Raw genomic sequence first — 18,744 nt, forward strand, 5'->3', positions numbered from 1 at the left:
GGTTTGTTCATTGTCAGAGCAAGACCTAGAAGGAGCATCTTCCAAGCCAGGTATCTGAAACAGGCCCATCTTTGCCCCAGCTGTGCCAGAGTCCCACAGCACTCACCTTGTCTTGTCCTACCTTGCAGACCAGCTCCGGGGGAGGCAGCCAGAAGGCCTCTGGGAGGCAAAGCCCGAGACGCTGGGCTATGAGGAGCCAGTTCCAACCTTGCATCCCCATCTTGCCCTACATCTGCTAAATTCCAAGATTTGCCCTGAGTCCAAATCAGTTTTCCAGGTACACTGGCAAAAGTGGCATCAAACAACCAGTTGCATGGTCCTTTCTTCAGAATCCCTAAAGACTCTCTTTCCAAGAGCTCTTTAGGGATCCTACTACCTGGAGATTTCTACAAGCCCTTGAAGCATGTTGGCCAAGGGCCCTGATTCAGAAGAAAAAGGCAAATGGAAAGATGGAGGAAATACAGTTATACTGTGTGTTTTGAGCAGGAGATGGAGTTTCTACACCTGGGAAGCTCCATCCCACCTGAATGTCCTCTTCAGAGCTTTTCCTAAGCAATCTGGACAGCCAGACGGCCAACTGTGGGGGCCTTTCTTGGGTGCTTTCATGGCTGCTAATGGAGGTTCCCAAGCTTTGTCTCCTAGGAAAGCCTGCGGCGACTGGTACAGGCAAATTCCCTGGACCAAGGTGGAAGCGAGCACAATCCAGGAATACCCTGCTGGGCTTTCCTTCCAGGCCTTCCCCTCCTCTTAGAACTTGCTGCCATGGAATCTCAGGGAAAGGAGTGATCTCAACTCCTTTCTGCTCCCAAGGGGCTGCTCCCTGGCCAGAATGTCGCCCCATGCTGGCAGCTGTTGGATTCCAACTGCATAGGCAGACTTATGTGGGCCCCTGACTCAGCACCAACCTGTGGCAGGGGATGAGTGCAGTCCCTTGGGACAAAAACTGCACCCCCTCTCCCTCCTCCCCACCCAAGTCAAAGTTACCTAGGGGCTGGAGGCCAGGTTCTGTCCTAAAGGCCTGTGGATAAGACAAGGGTCTTTTTCCAACTATGTCTTTTGGCGGCATTTCCACTATCATTTCCCTAGGTCAGAGAATGACATCCTAAAAATGTCACATCAGACTTGCAGAGCGAAGCTGGACAAAGCACCATTTCCTCCCCCAGAGACACAGAAGTAATATGCTAGAGACCCACTGAGGCGCTGGGTGGATCACTCAGCAGCAAACTTGGGGCAAACCTTGGGAGTGCAGTGGTGTAAATCTGGACCCACCCAAGCCCTGGGAAACCTTTGCCTCCTCCTGAATCCAGGGCTGGTGTTCCAGAGAGGTGGCAGCAAGAGGTCAGGGCTGGGGTCAGCTGGAGGTCAGCTCTCAGAGCCCAGCAGTCAGTAAGGTATGGGCACTCTCCCTAAGGCGGAAGCAGTGAAGACAGAATTTCTTGCAGACAGAATCCTGACCCCTCCTTAGGTCCCAAATGCCACCTGAACAAGCTCCTTGGGCTCAGAGGTCCTGAAGCTGAGGAACTTTGCAGCTTGCTCTCCAAACTCCCAACCTATCCTCCCAGAACAAATGAATACATGATTGGAGGGTGCGACAGTGCCTTAGGGTGGAATCCCAGAGGGTTTTGGAATCTAGGACAATAACTTTCTTGACCTCCTTCCCCCACCCTCCACCTCTGATCTTTCCACTGAACTCCACACCCCAGAGTCTGGGGTCAGCCCTAGGCATTGGGGTCTGGGCTGCCCTGGGGGTGAGCACTCTGTAGATGTCCATCCAGGAACTGCTCCATACCTAGGGCCCTGCGCCTCTGGGAAGGGATTCTGGGAGAAAGGACGACTCTGCCAGGGTCCAAAGAGCTCTGGAGTCCCAGCTACAGGGCGGGGATCCCGGTGTACCCCCCCAACCCTGCATAGGCTGTGTCCCAGGCATGCAGGAATAGGACCGCAAAATGCGAAGTTTCAGCCTGCTCTCCTCCGCTTGAGGCTGTTTCCTCTAGCACGCCAGGGGTGCCGTGGTGGGCCTAACAATGCAAAAGGGGTCGCACCGGACTGAAAAGCAGGGGACGCAGGTCGGGAGAGGCCGGGGCCAAGTGAGCGCGGCTGCCAAAGTCTGCTGCCCCGGTCAGCAAAACTTTGTCTCTCAGTGCGCAGGCGCAGGGCAGGGTTGGGGGACAGGGGAGGGAGGGGAGGAATCCTGAGGCAAAGGGAGGAGGGAGGGAGAAAGGGAGGGAGAGAGGGAGGAAGGGAGGGAGGAGGGTGGTGGATTAAAATAAGTAGGCGGCTCGGTGCTAAGGGATGAGTGAGTTGGAGCTCGGTCTCTCCCCAGCAAGTTCTCAGCCGCTCCCGGTTCAGACCCAACCAGGGAGCCGCGAGCGGGGCTCACCATCCCCCGAAGGGCAGGACTCCGGGGCAGTCGAGCGCTCCCGCGTGTCGGGCGCTCCGAGTCCCGGCAGCCGGAGAGGAGCCAGGACTCTAGAGCTCCGGGGGTGCCTGTGGAATCCAGCGCCTCTGGCTTCCCGGGTCCCCCGCAGCGGAGCCCCAGAGACGCCCTCAGCCCGGGACCGCCGCGGAACAAGGTAACTGCAGCCCTGGGAGCCCCTGCTCGGCGAGGGGAATGCGGGCAGCACTCCCGGGTCCCCTGTCACAGTGCGGCGGGTGTCTCCTCTCTCTGGGTCCCAGAAGGAAGCTCCTCTTGCCAAACGAAGGCTGCAGGACCTTTGTGAAAGTGAGAGCAGCTGCAGCCCAGGGTGGTTGGGGGTGCTGGCTCGGGGACTTCCCGCGCGGGGTCTTCGGCCTCTGACCTCCGGGGAATGAGGGGGCGGGCCTCCACTCCTGCTCCTCGTGCGGCCAGGCTCCATGGAATCCGGGGCGAGATGCCTGCGGATTTCGGAAGTCAGCCTGTGGGCCCCCCTCTAAGAAACCGAAGAAACTTCAGCGGGCACAAACTTTCCCGAGATGCACGCCTAGCTCAGTCTGACCTACTTTAGCGGACGAAGAAGGAAAAGAGAGTGGATGGATGGCCACGGCCGCAGCCGACGGCGCCAGGGACAGGTGCATGCCCCAGCCAGGTCGCGCTCTACGTGCAAGTTTTCTTTTTTCCTATTTCGGAGTTGCGCTCAGGTATCAGGCCGGCTGGACCGGGAGCGCAGGGCCTCGTGCCTGACCCAGCCTTGCACTTGAGCTCTAACTTTGGGGTGTTCTCTATAGATAATTGCTCTGTGTAGTCAAGGCCTGGGGAGTAACCCGCCACTGTTTCGGTGCAGGGAAGCGTGCAGGGGGGCGCGAAACACTACTTTCCAATCGGTGACCCGCACTCCGAAGTAGCGGAAACGCTATGGGTGCCGTGAGTGTCTCCGGTTTGGGGCTTCTAAGGGAAGGATTCGTTTCCTCCCCGGACTGTCCCCTAACTCAGCCTTCGGGAGAGAAGGGGGAAGTCGGAGCAGAGAGGAAAAGAGGTGAGGGGCTGCCTGCGGAACTAATTTCTTTCCCGAAATGTCTCTGATCAGAAGAATGAAAACCCACATCCAGTCCTTTTTCAGCAGCTCGCGCAGGAGCGGGATAGGCTCTCAGGGTGTAAAGTAGCTCCGAGGGTTTCTTTGTTGCCACAATTTGGTAAATTTCAACCGGGCTAAGAGCTGCGCGCTAGCTTTTGGGAACAGAAACCACGTGCAAAGCTAGTTGGTCTCCCAGGATCACGGCCTCCTAGAGAAGAGAGGGGCTGACAGGGACAGGGGACTACCAGTGGGTTGATGTTCTATCCCAGGCTCCTCAAAGTAATCGCGGTTTCATTAAGATTGGGGAACAGATCGCTAAGGACACAGCGGGAGTTTAAAAAAATGCTGCGGGATGGCCGCCTAGCCAAAGGGTTCGTTCGGTCTCGTTTGTTGGGAGAATTCAACAGAAGTATCCGGTGGTGGTTAGTCCTCCCACCGGGGGTCTGGACTCCTGTCACCGCGAGTGTGTTGGGGATTCGGTGTCAAGGATGATTTTCTGGGGCTGCTGCTGGGCTCCTTCAGGCGCAAGCTTGTGGAGTTCGCTCCGTTCTCATTAATGCAAGCAGTTAACTCGCTCACGCTCAATTAGCCCCGAATAAACCACTTTAATAGACTCTACACACTTCATTAATGCCCAGCGTAGGGCTGGCTGCAGACCTGAGATTGGCGCTCCACCGCGCGAGGGAAGCAGCGCCGGCACTGCGCAGGGGACCCAGGCTCGGAAGCGCGAATTGCTTCTGCTGCGTGCAGTCGGGATCTTTACCCGCACCTCCCAGGTCCCGAGGCTCAAGCTCCTTGCCAAGTGGCTGCCTGGCCCGGGGAGAGGTGTTTCCCCTGGTGTTTAAAAATCTAAAGCGTTCACACACGAGTCCCGGGGGTCAGGGCAACGGGGCCCGGAGGGGCTGGGAGTTCGTCCATCCTCTCCGGCTGGAGAGGCGAGTGTGAGACTGTGTTTTTCTCTTAGTTGACCGCCTGAAACCGGATCGTGCATTTCGCCCATTCTTGGTACTAGTGTAAGGAGCCACGTTTCGAACGAATTTCGTCCCCGGGAAAATCGTTGGCGAGAGCCTGGGGAGCCCTGGCCTCGGAATGCGGCAGAAAATAAGAAACTGGCTGCGCTGCTGAAGAAAATAAATTGAGTGTTGGGGGAAACAAGATCGGGCAGATAGCCCGGAAAGGTTGGCTCCCAAGAGCAGTGATGGCTGCAAACGCCCCCTCCCCCCACGGAGCCCCAGGTCCTCTCGGCTCCTGGAGGTAGGCGAGGAAAGGCCAGGTTAGTACCCGACGTTGGTGGGCTCCCCACCGGGGCACCGAGCGGGCTCGGGCCCTTGTGCAGCCCAGAGCCCCAGCGCCACCACCGATCGCTCGGCTGGGGATAGGTCGAGCGGAGAGGAGCAAGCTGAGGCCCCGGTGGAGCCGGGAGGGCCCGGGGGAGCCAGAGATAAGGATCTGATTTCCAGCGCCTGGAGGGGAAGAAGAGGTGACAGCAAATCAAAGAGCGCTCACCTCGCCTAAGTCTGGGCCAACGTTTGAAGTTGGCGAGTTTTCTCTTTCTCTCTTCTTCCTCCTCTCTCCTCCCCAACCCCAAAGGGCCCCTGCTTTCTCTCTGGCCCCATTCGTATTTTGATTCGCCATGTCTTAGCGCTCTAGGATGATCCCGTCGCTCTAGGATCACGGGGCCACCAGTGATCCAAGCAGCAGAGAAGACTGGTCCGAAGGCCCTGGCTCTTCCACCGGGGTGGGCACTCCTGCTCCCAAGGCTCGGTCACCGCAGAGTTGTGCCTCCCTTATCCCCGAGGCTGAATTAATTGCTGCCTTGACGCTGGGTTTTCAGACCATTGCTAAGTAACTCGCAGGCGGAAACTTCTGCAGGCTCTCCGTGTTTTGCACCTTCCACCCCCAGTAGAACCTCTGTCCCTACCAGCCCACTATTCAGCCAGTGACCTCTCTGCCAGCTTCCAAGGGAAAGCGTTTCTGGGTCAAGATTGTCCTTACTCCTTCCTGAATGGGCAGGGCACTCTCCCATTAAAAGCTTTGCTGCAGTGAAAGGCTGCGGAGTCTCTGACTGGGACTTTTGGCCTTGGGCTGAGGGTAAGCTAGGCTAGGGAAGCTGTCTGGGTGGTGTCAGTGTCTGTCCCTGGAAGGAGCAGAACAGTGGCCTGCACAACTCAGGGAGGGGGACTTACTGAAGGTTAGAGGAACAAGCTGATGAAGAGAAGAGGGAGAAATGAGGAGTAAAGGAAGAAGTGGGCAGCAGGGGATTGAGACAGGCAAGGAGAAGGGCTCCCCAAGTACCCTGCTCCCACAGTGACTTCTTAAGTAGCCCCCAGCTCAGAGCCCAGAGAGTTCAGCACTTGAGCCTCCCAAGGCCCCACATGTACTTTCTACTTTCCTTCTCCATTTTTTGCTTTCACTGGACAGACTGAAAATCGCAGGAATGTCTGGGAGGCTCAGGGATGAAAAGTCTCTCTACAGAGCCCTGATCTGTCCACGGAGGCTGGAGACCCTGACCAAGCAGGCCAGGAGATGCCCGTCTGCTTGGTCGCTTCAGCTTCCCGGCCTTGCATTCTGAGGGGCAGAGATCAAAGCAGCTGAGGCCCAGCCTCAATTCTGTAGCCCATGGGCATACCTACCTGCCCAGGTGTCACTGCACACAGAAACATCCAGAGAACCCAAAGACACCGCCCCCTTTTTTATGGGATAGGGAGGGCACTGAAGCTCCCTCATGTGTGATGGCAGATGTTTGAATGAGTAAATGAACGTGGGTGTCAGTTTCCTCGCTGAAACCAAGGTGATCCCCCGGGGGCTAAGGTAAGGAGTCAGTCCAAAAGCAGAGAGGGTGTTGTCCACAGGGCTCATTAATAGTGAGGCAGAAAAGTAAATTTGACGTCGAAGTTGAGAGTTTTGAGGAGAAAGATGACATGACTTCTGGAAGCCAAACTGAAGATCAGCTAGTAGAGTTTAATGCACGGGAAGCGGGAGACGTACAGATTTGTGTGTGTTTGTATGTGTGCTCTCTCTGTGAGGCCTTTCGTGGGTTCGGTGCGATCTCCTGTGTGTGTATGTGTGTGCTCCCGCATATGTGTGTGTGACCACATTCGGGCCAGTTCCTGCATTTTGTTGAGTAGCACAACACTGATCATCTCCGTTTATCTGGGATGCACCTTGTCAACTGCTTCGGAACGCGTGAATCTGCGTTTATCTGTCACTGCGCGTTTCTATGTTTGTTTATCTGCACATGAATGTGTAAGTGTGCTTCCAAGTTCCTGTTCTCTTTGCAGGAGAGTGCAATTCTGTGTTGACTCAGGCTTGCGTGGATGTAAATTTCCACACACCAGTGTCCCTGTGTCCCTGCCTTTCTCAGGGCTCTGGACACTGGAGGCCTTCACTTAAGTTGGTGGAGTTCCATAGGATTTAGTTTCTGTAGCAAGTTGTGTGTCTCTGCGAAGGCCATTTGGAGGTAGCCCTTGCATCAGAGAGGGTTCCATCTTCTCTGTGAGGGCAGTGGGTTCCCTCAGCGGGGGTCTCAGACGCCCAGCATCTGCCCTGGGGGGACGAAGAGGGTGTGGTTGGGCTGGAATTCAGGAGGAGGGCGACCTACCCTGAACTTCTCTTTTTTTCTCCCTTCTTTTCTTCTTCTTTCCTTTGCAGATTGAGATCAAGACCCCACTGCAACTACCACAATGGGCAGCAAAACCTTGCCAGCGCCGGTGCCCATTCACCCATCCCTGCAGCTCACCAACTACTCCTTCCTTCAGGCAGTGAACGGCCTGCCCACGGTGCCCTCGGACCACCTGCCCAACCTGTATGGTTTCAGTGCCTTGCACGCTGTGCACCTGCACCAGTGGACGCTGGGCTACCCCGCCATGCACTTGCCGCGCTCCTCTTTCTCCAAAGTGCCGGGCGCCGTGTCCAGCCTGGTGGACACGCGCTTCCCACTGCCCGCCTTTCCCTGGTTTCCTCATGTAATCCAGCCTAAGCCCGAGATCACCGCTGGAGGCAGCGGCCCCTCCGCACTCAAGACCAAGCCACGCTTTGATTTTGCCAACCTGGCTTTGGCTGCCACGCAGGAAGATCCATCCAAGCTTACCCGGAGGGAGGGTCCTGGGTCCCCCGCTGGTGGGCTGGGTGCTCTCCTGGATGTAACCAAGCTGTCCCCAGAAAAGAAGCCCACAAGGGGACGCCTGCCTTCCAAGACCAAGAAGGAGTTCGTCTGCAAGTTCTGTGGCCGCCACTTCACCAAGTCCTACAACCTCCTTATCCATGAGCGGACACACACCGATGAGCGGCCCTACACCTGTGATATCTGCCACAAAGCCTTCCGGAGGCAAGACCACTTACGGGACCACAGGTACTGCGGGTGCCCCCCCCCCCAAAAAGCTGTCTGTCTCTGTTCTCACCTTCCTCCACCCTAATGAGGCGGTTCTTGAGCCCAGCTCTGGCTCCAAGCATCACAGTTCCTGGGAATTCTCTAACATAGCAAAGGAAGTCCGACAAGGCTCAGGGATAGGTTCTTGGAGCATGGGGTGGAGAGAACCTGGGAAGAATAAGTCAGGTCTCCACAAGCTCCAGATGGGCAGGCCCAGCTGGCCTCACCCTTCTCCCATCTGCAGCGTTGTCCACTACAAATTTCTGCAGTGATGGAAAGCGGGACTCATGACACATGTCCCCACTGAGCACTTGAAACGCACAACTAGTGTGACTGCGAGATTAACTTTTTAGTTTTACTGACTTTTAATTTTAATAACTACATGTGGCTAGTGCTGCCCCAGCTTGGACAGTACAGCTCCAGCAAATTGCCCACCCCCCCAGGTCCCCTCGTTCACCTTTATTGTTAACCCAGGCCTTATAAGGAAACCGTGCTTGTCCCTCTGGGGGAGACAGGGGCGGGCCTAGCTGGACCTGTGGACCGATCCGATGGATCAGACATTGCCTATGGGTTTCCTTCACTCGATCCACACACTTCGCATTTTGCCCACTCCACACTAGGTACCCCCCGCCTGCCCCCCCCCTTTCTTTGGAGGGCAAGTGCCTCATTGCTGTGGGAGGGGATCTTGGATAACTGTGTATAACATGACATCATTTTGCAAAGATTAATTTCCCTGTTTTTGCTTTCAGATATATCCACTCCAAAGAGAAGCCCTTCAAGTGTCAGGAGTGTGGGAAAGGATTCTGCCAGTCCAGGACTCTCGCTGTCCACAAGACGCTACACTCACAGGTGAAGGAGCTCAAAACCTCCAAGATCAAATGCTAAAGAGAGCCTCCGGGTCACCAGCACCCTGGGTCACGCTGCCCCTTCCTCCAGAGGGACCTGAAGCCGAAGGCGACTCCGGCGGGCAGCGGGAGGGGTTCCCGGGACCTTTCCCTATCCCAAATTTGTCCCCTGGGTCCCGGGCGCACGCGGAACTCGAGAGCCCCGCCCCGAGCCGTGACCCCAGCCACCCGGGCGGCTCCCCCAGGACGCGGCTAAAGTCTTGGCCAAAAGGCGGTACTCACGTGGCGGAAGGGAAACTGCATTTAAAAAAAGAACGAAAGCTCCGCGGAGCCGCAGCGGCGCCTCTCCCAGAAGTATTACTTTTTCTATTGTTATTTTATACGTTTTCTTTATTATTTTTTTTTTTCTTTGACCATATAAGCTTGTAACTCTGCCTGCGGAGAGAGAGGGGAGAGGGAAAGAAGTTCTGCGCGTTCGCAGCTTTCAACCCCTCCTCCCGTCCCCATCCCCACCCCGGGGAGCCTGCAAAAGTGTAATCCATGTATCTGCTTCAGCAGCCCGGCCCTGGGGCCGCGGGGCCGCGGATGCCTCCTCCCTGCGCCGCGGCGCGGCCGCGGGTCCTTGGCCCTCGGACTCAGACGGCGGGGCGGGGGGGCCCTGGGGCTGGAGGGGGCCCGGCCTCCCGCGCCCCTGCTCTCCCGCCCAGTCACCACGAGCGAGCAGCCGGCTAGGAGCAGGGCGTTGTATTGCGATTGGCACTTTATGCTGACCATCGGTAACGGACATTTATCACTGGAGTTTTTTAAAATATGAAATAAACGGTTATTTTACAGGCATTGCAGGATGGGTATTTTCCCTCCCAAACACAGGAAACTGGGAGGCTCCTTTCCTCGAAAGGAGCAGGTTTCCCTACCCGCTCCAACCTGTCCCGCTTCCGAACCCCCGCCTTATTGAGGTGCTAGGGTTGAGATGGATGGAGAAGCCTCCTCTCTCCCTGTGTTGGTCTACCTCGGATCCCGTCCCAGGTTTCTTTTCTTACTTCACTCCTCCATTTCGGTCTTAGGTCTCAGGGTCCCCAGTCCTCACCTCCAAACCGCTGGGGTTTTATAAAGAAGCCGAGCCTGCGGCCAGGCCAGGACGTCGGCCGTGAGAAATCTCAACGTCTCCGGGTCCCGGGGTCGCTTAGGGTCCACTAAGGGAACAGAATGGCACCCACCTCTCCAACCAAAGGCTTCCGTACTGACCTCCTGCATCTGCTCTGGTGAGGGAAGGGGGTGCCTTCACTGATAGCCTCAGGCCCAGGACTGTCCCCTGGGCCCCCATACCCGGCTGCACGTGCACAATCACCGCTGCCTCCCCCAAAGCCCCAAACCTACAACCCTCCCTCCATTAGGATCCCCCAGAAACAGTTCTTTGGCTGGGGCTCGTCCCCTGCCCGGGGCACGGCCGCACGCCCTCGAAGATTCCCTACAGTTTTTAAAGCCTTGTTAGGAATGGCGGGGGCGGGCGCCCTGGGAGGCCCGGGAAGTTTAGGAGGGGAAATCTGAGTCCGCCCTCCACAAATTGAACCTTCCCCGGGGCGTCTAGTTTTCCCACAATTAGAGGCCAGGCCGCCGGGGGCTCTCCTGTTTGGGGCGGGGCGGGACTCCCCACAGCCCCAGAGTCCCGACCGCAGGGAGGCGCAGGCGCTGGCGCCCGCGGCCTTTCCCAAGCCGAGCGCGCGGCCTCTCGGGCTTCTGTGCCCGGCTCTCAGCGGCCGCGGAGACGGCTGGGCCGAGCTTCCCTGCCGCGGGGACCCAATGCCCCAGCCTCAGGCAGGGCCCTGCGGGCCTGAGAAAGGAAGCCCGGGCCGTAGGAGTTAAAACGTTCTCGCCTTTCACTGCACCGTCCTCACCTCCTCCGGGCATGCCCCCCCGCCCCCCCCAGTGCGGGCTGGAACTCCGCGGTTCCGGAACCCAACTTGCCCGTGTGGCCTTGGCTGGGCCGGCGCGGATGAGCCCGGCCCTCCGCGTTCGGAGCCACGCTGCCCCCTGCTGGACAGGCCTGGACGGGCGGCCCAGGACTGGGGCACCTCACAGTACCCTGCCCACAACTCATCTAGATGGACTCTCTAGATGAACTCTCCGCTGCAGGCCCTGTCCACCACTCCTCTAGATGTCTGGTCTTGCCCTCAAAACCTTCTTGACCGGTCCCACGGCCCACTGAGAATGAGGACCGTCCGGGTTTGAACCGGCCTGGGGGATCTCCCCTCGTGGAGCACGATCACAGCCCTTCTTCCCCAGCTTCATAAGGACGCTCCCCAGGAGAGAAACGGAGTCTGGATCCCAGAGAACTGATTTCTGGGCGCAGAGACGGAGGGTTAGTCAGTGGGCTTGGGGCTTCGACGGCTTTAGCCCAGCCAGTGCAAGCCGTAGTAAGGTGTGCGCACTTGGCCATGGCTTATGTTAAGGCCCATTGCAGGAGCCACATCGGTTCCTTTATTAGCTCCGTGAGGTCGGGGGACGTGGCTGTTCTAAGATGACAGTGCCTGAGTACACACAACCCTAGCGAAAGCTTTGGGCACCTCTGAGGACCTGTGAGAGCGCCTCCCTCAGTTCCTCTGCTCTTTCCGGGGTTCCATCTTTCTCAAGGATTTACTACTGCTGCAGCTCCCGCAGCCGCCACCTTAGCCACCTCCCACTCCCCCAGGACGTCCAGAGCCTCTGCAGTTAGCTCCGCCCCAAGGACCTCGTGAAGGCTATGAAATGGGGGAGGTTTGCAGACGAGGTTTTTCCATTCTGGACCACCCCACCTCTGGTAACCTGAATCCCCTTCCTTCCGTCCTTCGTAGGCCCTGCAATATCAAGTGTGCATCCTTAAAGGATGGATTCCCAGCACAGGGTTTATAGCGAGGCGCTGGGAGTCGCGCAGCGTACTGTCCAAAGACCTGCACTGACTCACAATGCCTCCACCGTGCCTTGCCCTACCAGTGGCTCACTATCATCCTGCTGGACCCAGAAGCCACTTCGCAGCATAGCTCGCTGGGTCCATCCCCTGACAGTGATTTCATGGATTGCGCAGTAACAGCACAGCAAGTGGAAGGGCAAGCTGGGGCTGCGGGCCCCAGACACCGCACAGGCTACAATTCCCAGGCAACGTGGTTGGGGGCAGTTTCCAGCTCCCACTTTGTGGGTAGCAAGAAAAAGCAATGAGAATGCCGGAAATGCTTGGGTGGGTCTTATTGCTTGCCCACGCGGCAAGGGGACAACTCCCCCACCCCCACCTCTAGAAGACCCCATTCCTCTGCCCCCCCACCTCCCCCGACCCCAGTTCTCAGACATTAAGCTTCTTTGGTGTCGGGTCCCCAGTGTGACTTAGGTCGGTTTTCAGGAGTGAAGGGAGAGGAGAGTTCAGCTGCGGCCCTCCCCCAAGTTGCTAGGCCAGCTGTTCCTGTGAGGGGCGGGGGGGGGGGGGCGCTACTTGGCTGGACCTCTTTGCTGATGGGTAGAAGGCGCAAGAGACCTTCAAGGCATTCTGGAGCTTCCTGGTGCACGCTCTGGGAGATCAGCAGCGCTCTGGGGAAAGAACAGCTCGCAGGGGCTTCTCCCCAAGAGGAAGAGGTTAAGGTTCCACCTCCTCCTTCCGAATGTAGTCAGGGTTCTGCGGCGTAAGATGGACCGTTTTTCCTTGCGGACCTCTTGGCCGCGGGAGTCAGAGCTAACATAGGGTCGTGGGGAAGGGAGAAACGCAGTGGACTGGTCTAGGGCTCCTTGATAGCACCTCAGCACCAAGAACGTGGAACCTGTGGAACCTGTGATAGCATACCCAACCCCATCCCTGGAATCTTCGTGTCTCCAGAGCCGCTCAGAAGCATCCCACCCCACCTGCCACAGCACTAGGGCGCTGTGACGCCACACGGGCCTCCGGCAAGATACGCCAGGGCTCCGCCAAGTCTACAGCGGGATCTCATTTATGCAGTTCGATGACGTCACAGACGGGCGGTGATACTACGGCTCCCACATTTCCCGGCCCCGCCCTGCGAATCCTGCCAGAAACGCGCGGAGAATTCGTCCGTTTCCGGACAATAGGGTCAGACCCGAAGCGTTGGTAGGTGCCCTGAGTGAGGCAGAGTGCCCGGCAGCGTTCCCCTCCGGAATCTCGTGGCTTAGAATGCTGTCCGCGCGGGTAGTGTTTCAGTGCACCAGCCGCGGCGGGATACTAGCCCCGCCCACCTTGCCCCGGCCTACCCACCGCCTCCACCACTGCGCATGCTCTGCGCGCAGGCGCAGAAGGAACTCGTTGCCCAGCATCGCTGGCGCTGGAGTTAACCGTGTCGCGGCGGTGCTGGGCGGTCGGTGTGGACTTCGGTGTCCCACTTTCAGGTGTAACGAACACAGAGTACCACTGGCCCAGCGGGCGCATCCTGCTGTCGGTCTTTATGAGCCCTAGAGATGTTAACGCCGAAGAGGGCAGCTCTGGGTTAATGCGGGCAAGAGACCCTTGGAGTCTCTATGGCGCCTCGAATCCAACGCTGCCGTGGTCCGACGGAGGTACCGGGGATTCGAGCCGAGAGGGAGTGTGCGGCCCGCCCCTGCCCTAGATCCAGTGCGGCCCCAGTCTTTTCTGGGTTTTTGAGGCAGAGGTCTTGGTCTCCAGTCCAGCGGAGCTCTTGAGGCACAGGCTTGGTCACCCACCCTGCCGGTTCAGCCTGGCTTTCTGGGACGCTGCGACAGCCAGACTGATGGTTGGGCTCAGATTGCATATGTTTCAGATGAAAAATTCACTGTGGACATGAGATAGGATGAGGGGGTCAAACCTCATGTCAGTGGTAGAGGAAGAATTAGAAGTTGCGTTTCCTTTGAGGCAAGGGGCCCGAAGACCCAGTTGTAGCTTTTCCTGCCACTTACAAGGTCAAAATCATACATATTTTCTCAATCATTTATTCACCACTCGAATCAACAACTGGGCCCTCATGTGTTGCAGAACAACTTTCGCATTTATGAAGCACCATGTAAAGGTAGTAGAAATGCTTCTCTCAGCATCCTGAAGTACCCTGCCTCCCAAGCTGCCTTATTCCTTAGAGAATCTTCTTCCCTCTTTACTTTCTCATCACCCAGAGATAATGAAATGGGATGGAAGAAGGCTGTCGCCTGGACTGGTAGTCATGAAACTTCCTAGAAAACTTGAAAGAAGCCGCCTTTAACTCCGTGGAGAAGAATGGATAAATCAGTTCACAGATTATTTTTAAATTTGCTTGAGAGAGGAAGGTGGGAGACAAAATGTAAGTGCCCTACTTACCACTCCTTTGTGGCATATGGCTAGGGTGAAAAAAACAACTTGGGGCAGACTGAGGTGTCAGGGCAGGGGCCTATATATGTGGCAAGTGGGACTGAATAGGTGGTAGGGTGTCTTCCACTTTGCAAACACACCCAGCTACAGTCTTCTTTGGATATGTGCTTTCTTTGATTTGTACTAGAGTGTCCATGGCCTACGGAAAAGATAGTTGTACACTGTTGTTACATGGACAGATCTGCAGGAATGTTCCTCTTACCCAGCCACCTGAGCCCTGGCTATCTGATACCACTCCTGGCCATTTTTCTTGGCCAATGCTAGTTTCAGCTCCAGCGATTAGAAAATAGAAGGACTTAGAAAAGTGGGGTGGATGGACAAATGGAGTGAGTTTTGTTTCTTATTTCTAAACATGGAGTTGGATCTTAGCAGCTAAGCCCTCTCTGGGGAGGTGTAGGCATAATTAGTTTTCAGTGTTTGGTTTGATTGAACTCTTGCTTGTGAGATAAGATAAGGAGTTTTGTCGTAACAAGGGCAGGGATGGGTTGCTTTTTGTCACTGGTAGGAGTGGGTACCACTTGGATATTGTAGGTGGATGGCAGCATGGGGACATGGAATAAAGCTAGAGGAGATGGGGCAGGAATCGCTAGATTCTTCACCACTCAAAGGACCAGAGAGGGAAAATGAGCTTCTGGAGAATCCTTAAATAATGAGATTTACTTGGGAGGTTGATTCACTTCTTATTAACCTGGGTCAAGAGCTGAACATGTCTGTGCAGAATTCAGAATATCTTCAGTATTTCACGGTATCTCACAGCATACGTAGCTCCTCCTGTGGGTCTGTGGTGGGCGAAGAACCAGGGCAGGGTGGTGCTGTACCTGCCAGGGACAGTTTCTATTATGTATGGCTTTGTTAGACCAGCCCACACTGAAATATATGAGCAGAGTCACTCTAAAGTGAGTGGAGTGGCTCAGAGAGTTCTTGTTAACTGTTAAAGGGATCTGTGCACCATAGATCTTTTAAATCTTTTATTTTCTATATTCTTTTTAGTTTTTCAATTTCTTTGTCTATTAATACCTAACTTTGGCACTTTAGTGTGTTAAAAACTCCCACCATGATGGTAGAATTGTTTTTTTTGTTGTTGAAGTTCTAATATATATAACATGTTAAGATTTGTCTCTCCTTGACAGCAGTACTCACGGGAGATTCCTCAGTGTAGCATTGGGGACCATGTCAGTGACTGGGGCTCTACCACTTTGGGAAAAGTGTGAGGCCCTGCTAGGGCTTCTCCAGGCGGGAAGCCAGGCAAGCTTTTTTCCCCTGGCAAATGATGCTTTATTTTAACTATCATAAGTATGTATTTAACTGGGCCAGGGAGGATTAGGAGTGTTGGGGGAGGGCACTGGGTTTTGATATGTTTCCTCAGCTTTCTCCCCCCCATATTTTAACTTAAACCTTTCCAGGCATACAGAACAATAGAGAGAAATTTATAGTTAACACTCAATCATCCACTACCTAAATCCCACAATTAACATTTTACTATACTTGCTTTATCACATTTCCTTCCATCACTCCATCCCTCAAACTTTTTTAAAATGAAAATTTGTAAACACGCAGAATAATTGAAAGAATAGGACAAAGAACACTCTCATCTCGTCTTCGTAAAGTCAACAATTGATCATGTTTTGTTATATTTCTCTCTTGCTTTCTCCCTGAACCATTTGAAAGTTAAGTTCAGACTTCATTATATTTTAGCCCTAAATAATTCAGCACACATATTTTAGGAATAAGGGTATTATTCTACATTACCACGACATTGTTATCAATAATAATTTTGCCTAATATCATCAAATATCCCATCTACATTACAGTTTCCTCCAATTTTCCCATCAGTTGAATTTTTAAAAATCAGAATCCAATAAAAGATTTCATATTGCATTTGTGTCTTTTTTTTTTTTTTTAAAGATTTTATTTATTTATTTGACAGAGAGAGACACAGCGAGAGAGGGAATACAAGCAGGGGGAATGGGAGAGGGAGAAGCAGGCTTCCGGCGGAGCAGGGAGCCCGATGCGGGGCTCGATCCCAGGACCCTGGGATCATGACCTGAGCTGAAGGCAGACGCTTAACGACTGAGCCACCCAGGCGCCCCTGCATTTGTGTCTTTAGCATCTTTTAATCTAGAACAGTTCTGCTTTTTTTAAAACCTGTAATTTGAATTAAGTATAGATTTACAAGAAGTTACAATGATAATACAGGGAGGTTCCATGTACCCTTCGGTACCCTTCACCCATTTTTTTCCCATGGTTACACCTTGCATAATGATAATACAATATCATAACAAGAAAATTGATATTGGTACAATGTATGCATATAGTTTTATGCTATTTCCCCACAAAAATAGGAATAGGTAGATTCTTCTAACTGCCACCACAATGAAGATACAGAACTATAAAATCACCACAAAGATCTACTTGTATCAATATTTTAGAAGTCTGAGTGAATGTAGAAACCTTACCTCCTATTGTGGACTGAATGTGTTTCCCCCAAATCCCTATGATGAAATCCTCACCCTCAATGTGATGGTATTAGGAAATGGGGCTTTGGGGAGGTAATTAGGTCTTGAGGGTCAGCTCTCATGAATGGTATTCATGCCCTTATAAGAAGAGTCTTGAGGGAGCTTGCTTCCTTTCTCTCTGCTTCATAAATATGGGGGGACACAGCAAGAAGACAGCCATCTAAAAACCAGGAAAATGACTTTCACGAGACACTGGATCTGTTGGCACCTTGATCCTGAACTTCCAGGCTCTAGAACTGTGAGAAATAAATGCCTGTCCTTTTAAGCCAATGAGTCTGTGGTATTCTGTTATAGCAGCCTGACCAGAACACCAACTTTTAAGCCCTTTTATCCTCCCTGTTTATGACAGAATAGTCTTAAATATTTCCTCTACATACACTAACATCGAAGTCATTCGATGTTATATTTTTTGCTTTGACCATCAAACATAATTTAGACAACTCAAGAGGAGAGGGAAAGCCTATTGTATTTAGCCTATTTTGCCATGTTCTTGCTTTTAAAATTGTTTTTTTTCCCCTTCCTCATAGTTTTAGTTTCCTCCTTTTATCATTTCCTTTCTGTTTAGAGAACTTTTTAAGCCATTATTTTAGGTTAGGTCTGGTGGTGAAAAATTCTAATAATTTTCCTTCATCTGAGAATGTATTTCTCCTTCATTCCTGAAGGATAATTTCACCAGGTATGGAATTCTGGGCCGACAGTTCTTTCTTTCCAGCACTTGAAAAATGTTGTGCTACTTCCTATTGAGAGTTTAAAAAAATTTAAATGATTGTATTTTTTTTAATTCTGAAATCTCCATATTTTTTATATACTCTGTTTCTTTGCTGAGACTTTCTACTTTTCAGCTGTTGCAAGGGTTCATAATTGCTTATTAAAGTATTTTTATGATGGCTGCTTTCACATTCTTGTTGATACTTCCAACATCTCTGTGATCTCGATGTTGATGTGTGTTGGTTATCTTTTCTCTTTCAAATTAAGGTTTTCCTGGTTCTTGGTCTGACGTGTAATTTCTGATTGTACCCTTGAAATTTTTGGTATTGTGTTATGAAACTCTGGATCGGGGCACCTGGGTGGCTCAGTTGGTTAAGCGACTGCCTTTGGCTCAGGTCATGATCCTGGAGTCCCGGGATGGAGTCCCGCATCGGGCTCCCTGCTCAGCGGGGGGTCTGCTTCCCCCTCTGACCCTCCCCCCTCTCATGTGTTCTCTCTCTCATTCTCTCTCTTTCAAATAAATAAATAAATAAATCTTTAAAAAAAAAAAAAAAGAAACTCTGGATCTTATTCAAATCTGTTTCAGTAAGTTTCCTCTGACTTGCTGTGACATGGTGGGAGAAGGAGTGCTACTTCACCCCTACCATGTGGGGGTGAATGCCCAGGACCCCCACTTGGCCTCCCTTGGCACCCCGGAAAGAGAGGGGTGCCACACTGCTACTTGGTAGAGGTGAGATTTCAGGCTCCCCACTAGGCCTCCACTGACACCACCTAGGCCAGGAGGGGAGAGATCCTTTTTGTTGTTCCCACATGGCTTCTGCTGGGGGTAGGGTGGAAGGTCTTGTTACCTCTCGGTGATGGTGCAAATTTGGTTGCCCGCTCCGTCTTCTCAGATGCACCTGGGTAGGGCAGGGAGGAGCCCACCTTTGCAGGCAGACAAAGACAGAAGTCCAGAGTCCTCATTCCGTCTTTCCTGACGGGTGATCTATGGCCCTTTGAGTATCTTGCTGCATAAGTGGACTGGTATTGGCCTTATGGAACTATACACTAAGGGACAAATTTCTCCACAAATTCCCATTTCCTGGCATCACTTCTTTTATTGTTCTGACATGATCCTGGGTGTCCACTCTAAGGTATTGTGGTGTTTTTAATTTTGTAATATAAAATTCTCACTTTATGTTTTGACATCAAATGCTCTGGGGTGGTATTTTATTATAAAGTTACAAAACTTTTGCCTACTCTCAAATGTTGGTATGTAGGATCCTTGTGGATTTAAAAAAAAAATTGATATTTTTAAATTAGCTATAATGTCTTGAATTTTGACCCAGGAAAATTGAGTCTTTTATTATTTTGTTTATGAAGAGAAAAAAAAAATCTAATGTATCTAGTGGCTGGGAGCATGGATTTCTTTTTTACTCTACTCCTGTGTCTGGTGTTCAGGTTATAATAATTTTTAATATAAATATTTCCATAGGATTTTAAACTT

General features: G+C 53.0%; 1 protein-coding gene across 1 annotated transcript; it reads left to right on the forward strand.

Annotated features, from left to right (window-relative positions):
• Positions 1-3,075: 3,075 nt before the first annotated feature.
• Positions 3,076-9,542, forward strand: OSR1 (odd-skipped related transcription factor 1). Its single transcript, XM_081797155.1, has 2 exons — positions 3,076-7,842; positions 8,610-9,542. The coding sequence occupies exons 1-2, from the start codon at positions 7,175-7,177 to the stop codon at positions 8,743-8,745; spliced, it is 804 nt and encodes a 267-aa protein (XP_081653281.1). The 5' UTR covers positions 3,076-7,174; the 3' UTR covers positions 8,746-9,542.
• Positions 9,543-18,744: the final 9,202 nt, after the last annotated feature.

The sequence above is a fragment of the Leptonychotes weddellii genome, chromosome 10 (genome assembly GCF_054177405.1).
Source record: "Leptonychotes weddellii isolate Sample4059 chromosome 10, ASM5417740v2, whole genome shotgun sequence".
NCBI lineage: Eukaryota > Metazoa > Chordata > Mammalia > Carnivora > Phocidae > Leptonychotes > Leptonychotes weddellii.

Excerpts from the sequence above, each read along its gene's own strand:
- OSR1 (XM_081797155.1), top strand. The coding sequence starts at position 7,175 with ATGGGCAGCAAAACCTTGCCAGCGCCGGTGCCCATTCACCCATCCCTG. Across the intron at positions 7,843-8,609 it reads GACCACTTACGGGACCACAG|ATATATCCACTCCAAAGAGA; the intron begins GTACTGCGGGTG and ends TTTTGCTTTCAG.